The 15,567-nt window shown below is 36.4% G+C and overlaps 1 protein-coding gene across 2 annotated transcripts in view; it reads left to right on the top strand.

Moving 5' to 3' along the window:
* Nucleotides 1-847: 847 nt before the first annotated feature.
* Nucleotides 848-15,567, top strand: part of evi5a (ecotropic viral integration site 5a) — a 49,449-nt gene continuing 34,729 nt past the window's right edge. For both annotated transcript variants that reach the window (XM_056473020.1, XM_056473012.1), the window contains exons 1-12: nucleotides 848-968; nucleotides 2,620-2,773; nucleotides 3,986-4,210; nucleotides 4,381-4,455; nucleotides 5,077-5,202; nucleotides 7,697-7,840; nucleotides 8,936-9,025; nucleotides 9,135-9,226; nucleotides 9,303-9,363; nucleotides 9,478-9,531; nucleotides 9,632-9,751; nucleotides 13,954-14,091. In XM_056473020.1, coding sequence (XP_056328995.1) covers nucleotides 880-968; nucleotides 2,620-2,773; nucleotides 3,986-4,210; nucleotides 4,381-4,455; nucleotides 5,077-5,202; nucleotides 7,697-7,840; nucleotides 8,936-9,025; nucleotides 9,135-9,226; nucleotides 9,303-9,363; nucleotides 9,478-9,531; nucleotides 9,632-9,751; nucleotides 13,954-14,091 — 1,368 coding nt within the window. In that variant the 5' untranslated portion in view covers nucleotides 848-879. The remainder of the gene's footprint in view (nucleotides 969-2,619; nucleotides 2,774-3,985; nucleotides 4,211-4,380; nucleotides 4,456-5,076; nucleotides 5,203-7,696; nucleotides 7,841-8,935; nucleotides 9,026-9,134; nucleotides 9,227-9,302; nucleotides 9,364-9,477; nucleotides 9,532-9,631; nucleotides 9,752-13,953; nucleotides 14,092-15,567) is intronic.

Below are 15,567 nucleotides of genomic sequence, written 5' to 3'. Positions count from 1 at the left end.
TCGCTTATGAGGGCCAAACACAGATAAACACAGAAGATAACAAGTGAATATGCATTAGTTACAATCATGAAGGATTATTAATCTTAGATGAGTAGTAAAATAAATGTATGGTAAGAGAGAGAGCAAGAGAGAGAGTTGTAGAGTTGTAAACAAGCTATGTTAATTTGTCAACTTCCTTAAAAATAGGGTGTGTGATAAGAATAAAAGTTCAAGTTAGCGTCGAAACACAGCTCTGTTGAGGTAAAAAAACTTTCCTTTTGGTATCAGTAAATGATTTATGCTTTAGCTTGTCTGTTAATATTTGTCTCAATGCAGCACAGCATGAAATGAACCGTGCAGTTGCTTCTCTTTGCAGTTAAACTGGTTAAAGTCCCCCAGGTGAATGTTATCACGGATCCATATTTGTCAGCTAAAAAGAGTGAGAAGTTGTAAGAGGAAGTTGTTCACTCGGTTAGGGTCACTTTTAAAAACAAGCTCCTGAGTCACGGGCAGAGCTGTTATTTTGAGGAACTTTGACCAGCCTGTGAGACTTTGTTATAAAGCAGCATGTGATTCTATTGTAGTTTTTTCCTTTGTTAAATGGAAGAACCAGGTATGACGGCTAATGTCACAGGAATAAGTTTGACAGAGACCAGAGCAATTTTGTGGAGTCATTACACCCACAAATGACAGGAGTCCTGCAGACTGGTAAGAAATTCCACTTTTCGTGATAATGAGGATAATTCCTTCAACTTTCCATCACATATAAACAGACAATCACATTCTTATATATGTTTCCATAACCAGAAATCTTCACGACTATGCATTTTGTCTGTCTCTGCCATTTTAAATGATATTTGTAGCTTGTTGGAGATGGTTGTAAGACTCTGAGTATTAGAGATGGACTCTTTGACTGTTTCCTCTTCACCGGGATCTGAACTCAGCACAGATGAGATGAAGCTACTTGCGAAACTAGAGGAACAGAACAGGTCATTTCTTCACACTCACCCCACACTGTTTCCTACAAGCTAAATACAAAAAAGTTACACATTACATTAGTGACAGATCAGTTTCTAAAATGTGTGACCATGTGACCATGTGTTTTTTTTGTGTGTGTGTGTGTTTTTACAAGTCTTGGTTTAAAGAAACACATTAGTTTAGTTTATGTTGTTTGTTTGTAAGTTTAATTCATTTTTGGTGATAGTAAACATTAAGCATCTTAGATGAGTTTCATATGTGCTCAGCATAAGAGTTCATCCCTCACAGATTGCTCTTTTAAATTAATATATTCCATGTGCTATATGATAATATTTTTTTTGCATATACATTAGAGTAGTCAGTATCAAAGCCAAAACTGGAACTAATATCAAGAAACAAAATAGAAAAAAAAAAAAAAGAAAGAAACAAAAAAAAAAACACTATATATAAATATATATATATATATATATATATATATATATATATATATATATATATATATATATATATATATATATATATATATATATATATATATATATATATATACACACTCACCAGCCACTTTATTTGGTACACTTTACTATTACCTACACTATATTTTGGTTCATATTGACATGATAGCATCATGCAGTTGCTGCAGATTTGTTGGCTGCACATCCATGATGGGAACCTCCCGTTCCACCACATCCCAAATTCTGGTTACTGAGTACAGTGAACTCACTGTCATGTTCAAGAAATCAGTCTGAAATGATTCACGCTTTATGACATGGCGCGTTATCCTGCTGGAAGTAGCCATCAGAAGATGGGTACACTGTGGTCATGTAGAGATTAACAGGGTCTGCAACAATTCTCAGGTAGGCTGTGGTGTTAACACGATGCTCAGTTGGTATTAATGGGCCCAAAGTGTGCCAAGAAAATATCTCCCACCCCATTACACCACCACCACCAGCCTGAACTGTTGATACAAGACAGGTTGAATCCATGCTTTCATGTTGTTGATGCCAAATTCTGACCCAACCAACTGAATGTCGCAGCAAAAATTGAGACTCATCAAACCAGGCAACGTTTTTCCAATCTTCTATTGTCCAATTTTGCTGAGCCTGGGTTCGCGTGGGTTTCCTCCAGGTGCTCCGGTTTCCCCCACAGTCCAAAGACATGTGTATATTGGGATGGCTAAATTGTCCGTAGTGTATGAGTGTAAGTGAGTGTGTAAGGATGTTTCCCAGAGATGGGTTGCGGCTGGAAGGGCATCTGCTGCGTAAAACATGTGCTGGATAAGTTGGCAGTTCATTCCGCTGTGGCGACCCCGAATTTAATAAAAGGACTAAGCTGAAAAGAAAATGAATGAATGAATAATGGAAATCGGTAACTATTGACTTCAATAGTATTTGTTTCTCCTATTATGTAAGTCAGTGATTACCATTTTCTAACATTCCTCAAAATATCTCAAAAAAGAAACTCATAAAGATTTGGAATCACTTGAGGGTGAATAAATATTACATTTAAATAGTAAATGTTTCACGTAAATAGCCACCTTACACTCAAAAATATTCAGGGATACGTTTGTTGATTGACGCTAATTATTACTAGTATAAGTACAAATAAGTACAATATCATCTTACTTCACTTGCACTCAGCACAGGCTGTTTTCTTCATCAGGCTGTTAGAGACAGACAGTAAGTCTCTCCACTCTGTAAATGGACTCCTGCGAAATGCCACTTCACCCAAAACCTTCTTTTTGGAGGAGAACATATGGGAGCATGTCATTAATGAATGGGAAGACTGGAGCAAGAGAAAAGTGGGGCAGATCAAGGTAACACTCATCCATGCAGCATCACTCCCATGTTATGATTCCAGTCATGTGTTCAAATAGACTGTGACTGTATTGTCAATATTTTGTCATGTGAGCAATATGATAGTTCTGTCTCAGTTTGGCTTACATTCTTAAAATTAAAGGTTCTTAAATGATATTGATGCTTTCCATGACAAATCTGTAATATCCTGTAATATTCCATTTGACAACATCTGTTTTAACTAAAAATAAACATTTATCAGTTTCTAATAGTTTGTGGTGTAAAAAAGTGTTTGCCCCTTGCTGATTTCTTATTTTTTGTATGTTTTTCAAACTTACACTACCTGACAAAAGTCTCGTTGTTGATCCCAGTTGTAAGAGCAACAAATAAACACTTGACTTCTAGTTGATAATTTAGAAAAGTGTTTGAAAAAGGTAGATTTGTCCAATAAATCATCTGCTGAGCTAAATCCCAATCATCACAAATACTGCAGAAGACCTATTGGAACCTGCATAGACCCAAGATTCTCAGAGAAATCAGTCAAGTTTGGTGAAGGTATAATCATGGTTTGGGGTTACATTCAGCATGGGGGAGTACGAGAGATCTGCAAAGTGGATGGCAACATCAACAGCCTGAGGTATCAAGACATTTGTGCTGCCCATTACATTACAAACCACAGGAGACGGCAAATTCTTCAGCAGGATAGTGCTCCTTCTCATACTTCAGCCTCTACTTCAAAGTTCCTGAAAGCAAAGAAGGTCAAAGTGCTCCAGGATTGGCCAGACTAGTCACCGGACATGAACATTATTGAGCATGTCTGGGGTAAGATGAAGAAGGAGGCATTGAAGATGAAACCAAAGAATCTTGATGAACTCTGGGGGTCTTGCAAGAATGCTTTCTTTGTCATTCCAGATGACTTAATATTAAGTTATTTGAGTCATTGCAGAGATCTATGGATGCAGTCATACACAATATTAAATATTTTTCCACTGCACTGTGACTTTAAATTTTAGTCAAAGATGCACAAGTAAACACATTCAGGTCAGGACTTTGACCAGTCCACTCCAAAGTATTAATTTTGTCTAAGATGGATATGACCTAAAAAAAATTCAAAAGTTTGAACTGCTACTTATTCAAACTACTTCAGACTGAACTAAATTGTCAGCATCCATGTTTTTTTATTGACTATTTTTTATTAAGTCCAGTCCTTGAGTGATCTGTGTCTGGTCCAGGTGTTGACCAGAAGGGGTGTCCCGGCTCAGCTGCGGGCTGTGGTTTGGCAGCTGCTGTGTGACTCTGGGAATGTGTCGGTGCGTCTGCAGTACTCAGATCTGCTGCAGAGCTCCTCTACCTCTGAAACACTGATACACAGAGACCTGGTGCGAATCTTCGCACAACACCATCTCTTCCACAACCACCAGAGCATCTGCCAGGAGACACTGTTCAATGTGCTGAAGGTTACATGGATGAAAGTTTTTACCTGCCATTATGAAAAGAGAACTACAAAATCATTTTGATACTATACTATACTATACTATACTATACTATACTATACTATACTATACTATACTATACTATACTATACTATACTATACTATAGATAACTAAACGTGGCTTTTGTTTGCAGGCCTACTCAGTCTTGGACCAAGAAATTGGATACTGCAAGGGAAGTGTGTTTATTGTAGGCCTGTTGCTCACACAGGTAATTGGTTACAATCATTTATAAACAGTTCAAGACAAAATTATTAGCCCCCAAGGGAAATTTTCTTTTTCAAATATTCCCCAAGTGATTAAGTTTTAATCACTTAATTAAGTTAGCTTATTAGATTTTACAAAATTAAGTGGATTCAACTTAAAACAATTTGTCCCCAAAAATTCCTAAGAATTGTGTTGTTTAAGCTCTTTTTAAATAAGTAGTTTGAACAAAGGTGCATCAAGGTGGCGCAGTGGGTAGCACGATCGCCTCACAGCAAGAAGGTTGCTGGTTTGAGCCCCGGCTGAGTCAGTTGGCATTTCTGTGTGGAGTTGGCATGTTCTCCCCATGTTGCCGTGGGTTTCCTCCGGGTGCTTGGGTTTCCCCCACAAGTCCAAAGACATGCAGTATAGGGGAATTGAATAAGCTAAATCGTAGTGTATGAGTGTGAATGCAAGAGTGGAAGGGCATCCGCTTTGTAAAATATATACTGGATAAGTTAGCGGTTCATTCTGCTGTGGCGACCCCTGAAAAATAAATGGACTAAGCCGAAAAGAAAATGAACGAATGAGTTTGAACAAACAGCAAACGCTTTTTTTAAAGCAATGAACTGAAATGTCCATGTTTCAGATGGCTGAAGAGGAGGCCTTCTGTGTTTTTGTGAGGCTGATGAAGGACTTCAGAATGAGGGAGCTCTATAAATCCAGCAGAGATGAGCTCGGCTGCTGCATTTACCAGTTTGACTCTATGATTAAGGTAAACAATTATGATTTTTCTCCATTTAAAACAGTGCTTCTCAATTCCAGTCCCCGCCCTACACATTTTGTATGTCTCTCTTATCTGACACACAAGGATGTTCATGGATCTCTCTGTTAACGAATTGATGATATGAATAAGGTGTGTTAATCCTATAAAGCTGCTCATATCATATTTTATACATGAGTATTTAAGACCTAATATCAACCTGATTAATACTATGTTTAAAAAACCTGTTGGATTTGATATACAACATATCAGGTAAAAACTGCCTTAAATGATCTCTGTTGTCAAAATGTTAAGGGGAAAATTGTTTTTTGTAATTAAATTAACATTGTTTTGAGCGGAAAGTTGCACAAACTACAGATGTATCAAATGTGATACAAAATAAATATCATAAAAAAAATTAAATGGCATTATTTGAGTGTCTTTGCTAGACGGTTTAATAAATATCTCAGTTCCAGAAAATTTGAATTTTCTACCTATTTTTTTATATCTCGAGTCTTAACAATGTTAAGTAAGGACTGGAATTGAGAATCACTGATTTAAAAGCAGATTAAATATTTATAACATGTCCTTTTCAAAGCCCTTGATTAAATTAAGAGTCTTTTTAAAAGCCAGACCCTATTAAAATTATTTCTGAGAATTGCACATTTGATAAGAACTTCTGCGTAGGAGATTTGTTAAGTCGATAATAGTGTGATTAACTACTAGATAGTGTCATTTCTTACTATATATGTCATCCTCCAGGCAACAAGAAATGGGATAAAACTAAGATGACTAAATATGTTTTATATAAGGTAGTGTTAGGAAAAAAAAAAGATATTATAATTCTTTAGCCTTACTCTTACAGAAATGCTAAAATAACATAACATTCACATTACTGTCATATACTAAGTAACATGTTTAGTTACCTTTAAAAAAGATCTAATATGTTACTTTTTTACCAACCCTAATATGATATTAAACTACATAAATTTACAGATTTTGTGAAAAAGTGTTTGCCCCTTACTGATAGCTTTGTTTAGTTTTTTTGCATGTTTGTCACACTTTAAAGGGGACCGATTTTACCCCCTTGTCAAGATTTAAGATAAGTCTTTTGTGTCTCCAGAATATGTTTGTAAAGTTTCAGCTCAAAATACCCATCAGATAATTTATTATACCTTTCTGAATATGGGAAATTTGATCTGTTAGGACATTGTTGCTGTTTTTGTTGCCTGTGCCTTTAATGCAAATTAGTTTGTTCTCCACGCTCACCATTCGCAAATGTGTTTCAGAGCCATAGAGATCTCTCGGTAGTGCTCTGATGTAGATAAACAGCACAGTGACAGACAAGAACAAAGTAGAACTCCCTTACTACAGTAAAAACTTTCCCAATGATTATTTGATGTATTTGTTGTGGAGTTTATTCAAGCCTTTCTGCAATGATGAGGCACACACAATGTAGTTTGCGCACAGATACACGCGTATACATATGTTTAACATTGCACAGTTTTGCATGGCAAATGTGATTAAACACAGCTGTATGGATGTCCATTATGTTAATGTACAAAGTAAACCTGATTTAATCAGGAACAAACAAGGATTGAAGCATCTTCTTTTATAATTGTACTGATGTGCAGCTGTGGTGATGAATCTTTTCTTTATTACAAATATACTCTGTTTTATAACATTTAAACTCATAAAACTCATTCTTGAGGTGCTGCTGATTACAGAGAGCTAAACAGATATTTTAATCCCAGTTGCTTTGTGCAAGTCCTGTCTTGTGGATATGATTATATGTGTTACTATTAGAACATTTTAATACGTTGCTGTCACTTAATTCAGTGGGTGGGAAAACCGTACTCCTACTTTGCGGTGGGCCTCAAAATGAGAGGGATTTGGATCTTATTTTAATGTCAGAATTTTTTTTTAAAAGAGACTTATTGGGTTTCTGTCACTCCAGTATGACTGTGGACACTATACCTACACAAAGTTGTCCAAACAGCTTCCAAAAGTTGATTTTCATCATAGGTGCCCTTTAATGTTTCCAATCAATAGTCTAATTTAAATATTAGTCAAAGATAACACAAGTAAACACATCAGTTTTGAAATGAAGGCTTTTATTAATAAAGGAAAATAAAATACAAAACTACATAACCACATGTGAAAAAGTATTTGACCCCTAAACCTAATAATTGGTTGGGCCACCCCTAGCAGCAACAACTGCAATCAAGCGTCTATAACTTGCATTGAGTCTGTTATAATGCTGTAGAAGAATTTTGGTCCGCTCATCTTTGCCGAATTACTGTAATTCAGCCACATTGAAGGGTTTTCGAGCATGAACTGCCTTTTTAAGGCCATGCCACAGCATCTCAATTGGATTCAGATCAGGACTTTGACCAGGCCACTCCAATGTCTTCATTCTTCAATACAAAGCAAATTCTATTCCTTTTCTTCTCTTCAGACTCTGCTCTTCAGTTATCTGAAGATATTGTTTTTCTGTCTCTGATAGGAGCAACTTCCTGAGCTTCATTCCCACTTCCAGACTCAAGGTTTCCAGACCTCTGTGTTCTCCTCATCCTGGTTTTACAGCGTCTTCCTCTCATCTCTGCCGATCCCAGCTGCCATGCGGATTTTTGATATCTTTATGTGCGAGGTACTTTTAATCATCCCATTAAAATCCAACCTAAAATCATTTCAATTCAACTGTGATGGAACCGTTTTCAAAACTCAGATAGCTATTAATACAGAGTAAAACAACAATCTCACAACCATTTTGTAACTTTTTGATTTAGTGGCTAATTCATATGAATTTGTACGATTTCATTCATCCATTTTAGTAGGATTTGCTTATCTATCGATGACAGTTGAATTTAGGGGTGGGGTTTGGCGCCACGTCCACTTTTAAAAATCATACATTTTTATATGAATTAGCCACTAAACTAACAAAACATAAAAATAGTGATCTTCCTTGTGAGATCAGTCTGGAAAAAATGCATGAACACAGACACACAGCTGCAGTTCACTGACACGGATTGCACACACTATATAGACAACTCACATACTCTTCTTTGCTCAGTCTTGTATCTCTATTAGGTGTGCATTACTAAGCATCCTCCCTGATCCTGCCTGTTGTGTTTTTCTACTTTGCATTGTTTTTCCGATTATTGTTTGTTTGCTGCCTGCCCCAATTTATCATCTATACATTGGACTATTCTTGTGGATTACCCCCTTTGCCGCTGCTTGCTCCTGTTTTACCCCTGCCTGTATGTCCATCCATTTCTTTAAATAAAGCTGTGTTTTTTGGTCTTTATTTTTGATACAAGCTTCGAAGCCTTGTCGCACAGCAATCTCTAGCATTATCCATTGTCAATTATACATGTATGTTATTGCTATTAAACCACTGAAAATGTTTACATTTTCCACCAGCTTGTGTTTTAGCTTAAGGTGCTAACCTTATACCAGATATCCAGATAATGTTTCCTAAACATTTTGTACAAATTATTGAAAGAAGAATCATGAAGTTTGACATATTAATTAATGATAATTGAAGCTAAAAATATGATTATCTTACAAAATGTCCATTAATACACATATAAACTTTTACATTTGTGTTTAAAACTGTTTTGTTGAAGATTTTGTTTCTGAAAAATAATAAAAGGTTTATCTTGGATACTCAAATTGTACCCACAATTCTAGAATCACCCATAGTCAGTGTTTGCTGTATCTTCATGTGTTCGTTTGTTTGTAGGGTTTGGAGATCGTTTTCCGTGTCGGTTTGGCTGTACTTCACATGAAGCAGACAGAACTCATCAAGCTTGATAACGAGGGGATGATGAACGTAATAGACCATAACAATAATAAAAGAAAAATATTTTAGGAAAGTTGTTGTTTGACACTTGCTAATTTGGACAGTCTATTTAAATATATCACTTTCCTGTTGAATCCAGTGCTTGCAGAATCTAGAATCATGGGAATCAAATCCGGATTTGATGATCGAAGCAGCATATCAAGTGAAATACAATGGCAGCCAAATGAAACAGTATGTGCTTATCCTTCATTTTGTTCATGTGTTATTATTCTATAGCCAATTCTCTGACTTATTTAATTCGTTTTAGATTTAGAAAAGATTATGAAGCTATCAAGGCCAAAGAGCTGGAGGAGCAGGAGGAATTAAATGTGAGTTCTTATGTTCACATAAATATTTCTCAACACTAAATTTCAGTCTTTAGGTTATGAAATAAACTGTTTTCTGGTAGCTTCTGCTTAGTGTATTTTCTTGTCTTTTTGAAGGGACTTTGCTCTGAGAATAAACATTTAAAGCATAGACTTGCAATACTGGAGAGGGTGAGTGTATTGCAGTGTATTTTTGTTAAGACATGTTAATATATTTTTTTCTGAAGATGTGTCAATGTTCTTACTTCCACATATGTCGCCACTAAAAAAGAGGTGCTCTGAGAAACTGGTGTCGCAGCTGAGGAAAGAGCTGGAGAAAACTCAGCTGAACATTGCCAGCTCACAAAATGCTTTAAAGGAGATGCAGGCAAACATCCCGCAGTTGGAAGAGGTAAAAGTCAAGTCAAATACTTCTTCCAGTGAAAAAAAAAGGATTAATTGGACTTACTAAATTACTACGAAGGTATGTGGTTGCAAACAATTTATATGGGCTGAATTTAAACCAATTAATTAAGTTAAACATTACTAAAATTAATTTGTTTGTTTTAATTCAGCCCATATAAATTGTTTGCAACCACATACCTTAAAAATTTGCAAATCCAATGGATATTTTTTCAGTCACTCTTATTTTGCAAATTATGTGTATATTTAATCTGCTTAATGTTACTCTCTGCAGTGTCATAGGTAATGTAGTTTTCTGCTATTACGTATAATTGTGTTTTTAAAAATAAGTTGAATCAATACTAACATACACTGTAATAAATGCAGGGTTTCACACAATTAAATGGTTACAACACAAATCTTATTGTCAACATAACAAATTTATGTTCAAGTGGATTTAACATAAAAAAATTAAGTTTCCAGAATTGTGTTGTTTAAGCTCATTTTAAATAAGGAGTTTTTATGAGTGTAGGTCTGTCATGGTTACCAATTTTGATTCCACTTTATTTAAAGTGTGCTAATATGTGTTTACATTGAAATTAATCATTAGTTACAATGTACTTATCTAAATACATGTTTTTATATTGTTCTTATTATGTACTTATGATTAAATACCTGCATATAATATCAACTGTAATTCATTTTTGTAATTACACTTATAATTACACTGTTGACCATCCTTTACCCAACCTTAAACCTACCCAGGTTTGAACAACCCCAGTGGCTCAGGAGGCTTAGGATCAGAATGCATAGAGAGGTCACAAGGATCTGGCAGGCAGCCCTGGGAAGTCACAGCTCTGGCGGCCATTCATGGCAGCTCTGGGAATTTGTGAGACTCAGGAGGCAGCTCTGGCCATTTGTGAGACTCTATGGCTGCTCTGGCCATTCAGAGAACCCAGAGCTGCCTCCCGAGAATTCGTGGGACTCGCGAGGTGGCTCTGGCCATTTGTGGGACTCTGTGGCAGCTCTGATCATTCAGAGAACTCAGGAGGCAGGTCTGGGAATTCGTGGGACTCGGGAGGTGGCTCTGGCCATTTGTGGGACTCAGTAGCAGCTCTGACCATTCAGAGAACTTAGGAGGCAGCTCTGGGAATTCGTGGGACTCACGAAGTGGCTCTGGCCATTTGTGGGACTCGGTGGCAGCTCTGACCATTCAGAGAACTCTGGAGGCAGCTCTGGGAATTCGTGGGACTCGGGAGGTGGCTCTGGCCATTTGTGGGACTCGGTGGCAGCTCTGACCATTCAGAGAACTTGGGAGGTAGCTCTGGGAATTCGTGGGACTCGGGAGGTGGCTCTGGCCATTTGTGGGACTCGGTGGCAGCTCTGACCATTCAGAGAACTCGGGAGGCAGCTCTGGGAATTTGTGGGACTCGGGAGGTGGCTCTGGCCATTTGTGGGACTCGGTGGCAGCTCTGACCATTCAGAGAACTCGGGAGGCAGCTCTGGCCATTCGTGGGACTTGGGAGGCTGCTCTGGCCCTTTGTGGGACTCAGGAAGATCTAGTGGCCGCCAATAGGGGGTTTCAGAAGGATTTGATGCCCGCCACTCGGGAAGTTCAGATGGATCTGGTGCCCGCCATTTGGTGGATTCAGAGGGATCTGCCGCTCCCCACTCATGGTATTCAAAGGGATCTGGCAGTGTCAACGGCTCTGGCAGCTCTGGTGGTGGCGTCAACGGCTCTGGCAGCTCTGGAGGATCTGGCAGCGATGGAGGCAACAACAGTGTGGGTGATGCCAGCATGATCATGGTACTGATGTGAGCAGCAAGGCCCGCCGTCTTGCTGTTCTTTGCCCCCACCAAAAAAACATTTCGGGGTTTCCTCCACTGTGACACTAACAGTAACACAGAGCCGACAGTTTAAGTGTCAGCTCAATATATTGTTCTAGCGTCCAGTGGGGTTCATGCAGTGGCATATTAGAATAGAGTGACTCAGGCAGTCCAACACAGAAAAAGATATGAAGGCATAAGTCACTCATCAAAGTTAAGATACCTGCACAAAGTCCTCCAAAAATTCCTTGATTGAACAGACTTCTTAGCAGTGACACATAATTCTTACTGCTGGACCAGAGGTGAATCCAAATACAGCTTTATTTTGAGATGGTCGTACAGGCAAGGTCACAACAGGAACAGAAAGGAGCGTGAAGGTAATTCAGAGAGTAATTTATATAATCAGGCAAATGGTTGGGACAGGCGGCAAAACAACATAAACAATGTACAAAACAAGAGTCATAAACACAATAAGGCTAGACAGAAAAAGGCTTTGAAGTGCTCACTTACAAGATGCAAGACTCAGCATAGTGTATGTCAAAGTGAGGTGTATAAATAGTCCTGGTCATTATAAACAGTCCTGTGTGTCTAATCAGTGAGAGAACTGGAACTGGTGTGTGTGAGACGCATGATAGGATCTGTAATTCATACCGGTGGGAGATGTGTAGTAGAGAATGAATGAAAGTGTTCTAGCTTGTGCAGATCGATATGTTCTATAATAATTATAGTAATTTTACAAATTAAATAATCAATAATTCTGTGATCAGAATGTGAAAACAAATATAATAATAATAATAATAATAATAATAATAATAATAATAATAATAATAATAATAATGATAATGTTAACAAAAAAGTGCAAGTTAACAAGAACTCTAAAAAAGTAACATGCTTAGCAAGTCATTTTAGACTATTAAAGTGTGACAGAGGCACAGGAGCCTCAAAAGGCCACATCCTTTAGCAGATCTGTTTTCAGTTGTTAGGCACCCACATCAAAATATACTATAGTAATTTACAGTAAACACTAAAGTGTAATTTTAACCATACCTGCATTATCAAAAATGATTGAGGTCATGTCTGTGTCTACAATAAGTTGATATATTGATTATGGCGCTGGTCTTATCCAAAACAGAAGGGTTCAACAAACAAATATTTAATTTACAACCTCAGAGCTCACAAAAGTCTTTAAAGGGTTGTCAGTTATCAAATCTGTTTCATTTTGGAGACAATGAAAGGAATTTTACTTCTAGAACCTGAATGTTGCACTTGAGTCAAAGGACATTAGACATCACATGACAGTGTTTGTGGCTGCTTCAGTAATAAAGTGTGTGTGTGGACAAGTTTATGTGGTTTACGAGGACACAAAATTGTATGAAGACGTGGTTATGACCTTGGCGTTGGTATGTTACTTTGTTAAGGTGGTTTATGAGGCTATGCCTTGTTTTTGTAATTCGAAATGCTTAAAAATAATACTCAACAGGGTCTTTTGACATTTGGATTTTGCCACGGGTTTGCTTTGAGGGATGGGTTTAGGAGTAGGGGTAAGTATACGGAGCTTAGCATACTGCAATTTAAGAAAACACATGCAATTACAAAAAACACCAGCAAATTAAGAAAAGATCTTCATCTGTTTGACAGCACATGTGATTATGCAAATCCTCAAAACACATACAAATTAAAAAATGTGCTGCATTTTCACACAACACATACAGATTAATAAAACGCACTACATTTTCTCACAGCACAAACAATTTATCAAAATATGCTGCATTTTCTCACAACTCTTGGAAAAAAGAACAGAACACAAACGAAATGTTTCAAGGGGACCCAAAAATGTGACATTTATGAAAGTGTTGTGAGAAAATGCAGCACGGTTTCGTAAATTGTTTGTGTTGTGAGAGAGGCTGTACACTGAAAAAAAATTATTCAAAGATGATTCCTTGGATTTACTCAATTTTTACGGTTAGTGGTTGTACACAATTTATTTGGGCTGAATTTAAACAAACAAATTAAGTTGAACATTATTAAATTTAATTTGTTTGTTTAAATTCAACACAAATACATTTTTACAACAGTTCTGCATGCAGCACTTTTTTTTCAGTGTAGTAAGGAGGTTTTTTACAGTATAAAATAAATTACACCTATGGAGAGTCCTCGTAAACCACATATACAAAGTATGTGCACTCAAATTTATTTATTTTTTTTTCTGTTTGTTCAAAATAGTTGTTTAAAATGAGCTGAAAAAACACAATTCTTAAGATGTTTTTGAGACAACTTGTTTTATTTCTTAAGTTAACCTAATCGATTTGTGTTGGGACAACACGAATCAATTTTGTTGAACCATGCATTTTTTTACAGTGTGTGTGTGTGTGTGTGTGTGTGCAGATCAGCGCTGCACCTGATGAGGACAGTGTGATGTACCTGCAGACGGAGCTAATCAGCTGTAGACTGAAGGAAGCAGAGGCACTTACTGAACTGAAACAGCTCAAAAATCACATAAAAAACATGGACGAGAAATTGCAGGTAAAAAACATATTCAGTGTTCAACATATTCATATTCGTACCTATTATGAACTCATAATACATAATACTAATTAGCTACTACACTGTAAAAAAAATTGCGGTTTATTTCTAGCAGCTGGGATGCCGTAAAAAGTAAAATAACAGCTGTTAAATTACAGAAATTTACCGCAAAATAACGGACATTAAATTACAGAAGTTTCCTTAAATTTAAATTTCTGGTAAATTTCTGTAATTCAACCTCTGTTATTTTACAGTATATTTGTGTCATTTAACGACAGTTATGGAAATAAACCGTTAAATTACTGATGTTTTTTACAGTGTAGTTATTCGTCACTAATAAAATAAGTACTGGTAGCCTATTTAATGACTATCTAGTAAATAAAAATTATGTAGTCAATAAAGTTGATTTTAACGTGTTACTGTATTAGAATTACACGTTTTGGGAATGCAGTAATGTAACAGAATACATTTTAAATGTACAGTGCTCAGCATAATTGAGAACACCCCATTTTGAAAATGAATATTTTTCTCCATTTCTCAGAGAATATGGGCAATGTATTTTGGTGCATTTGAACAGTTGTATTAAACAGATATATTTATTAGAGATAATATAATACAATTAAATTCAAGCAAAATATTGAAAAAAATTACAACCTACAAAATTTCTAATAAATTGTTCAATTTATTTAGCTTCTCTTGATTTTTCCTCTTTTTTTAAATGTGTATTTAATATTTTTCTATAACATATACATTTGGATGTACTAGTTATTGGAGTTATTTATCATAAGTTATATTGTTAGATAAGCTCCAGATTTGGCTTCAGTACTGGCTAATCTAATGTTTATGCACACTGGGTCCTATTTTAACATCAGGAAATTTACTCCAATATGAAAGTGGACACACTATACCTACACACAGTTCTGTCCAGCTTATAAAAAGTTGATTTTCATCATAGGTGCCCTTTAAGTTATTTAAAATTTAAAATAGTTTTTACAAATTTAAGTTGATTGAACATGAAACAATAGAGTGGAGGAACTATGACGTCACCTTGTAGGCGAATCGGCTGCTGGCATAAAACTGGTTCCCTCGATAAAATCCCTATAGGATTTTCCCATAGACTTTTCGAAGATTGCAAATAATAAGCTCTGTGTTCAAATACTGTTCATTACACTTACACGTTTTGTCCAGCCGAGAAGTCCTCACATGAAAATACAACTTTTATTACTTTTGGATCTTAAATGCAAACGAAAGAACTGACAAGCTAACATTAGGCTATAAACATACTACAGTGCCTTCGGGGTGCTCGCCTGTGACGTCAGCACCACCCTGCTACAGACAACTTTTCAAGCTTTATGGTTCATGACAAAGATTTACTCTCTCGGTTTATTATATTTGAATCCACGCTATATATTATAAACAAATAAATACACAAAAACACATAGACCTACATGCCTTTTGAATAGTTTTTTACATGGA

This window comes from Danio aesculapii, chromosome 2 (assembly GCF_903798145.1).
Source record: "Danio aesculapii chromosome 2, fDanAes4.1, whole genome shotgun sequence".
NCBI classification, from domain to species: domain Eukaryota; kingdom Metazoa; phylum Chordata; class Actinopteri; order Cypriniformes; family Danionidae; genus Danio; species Danio aesculapii.
This window is presented reverse-complemented; position numbering and strand designations above follow the sequence as displayed.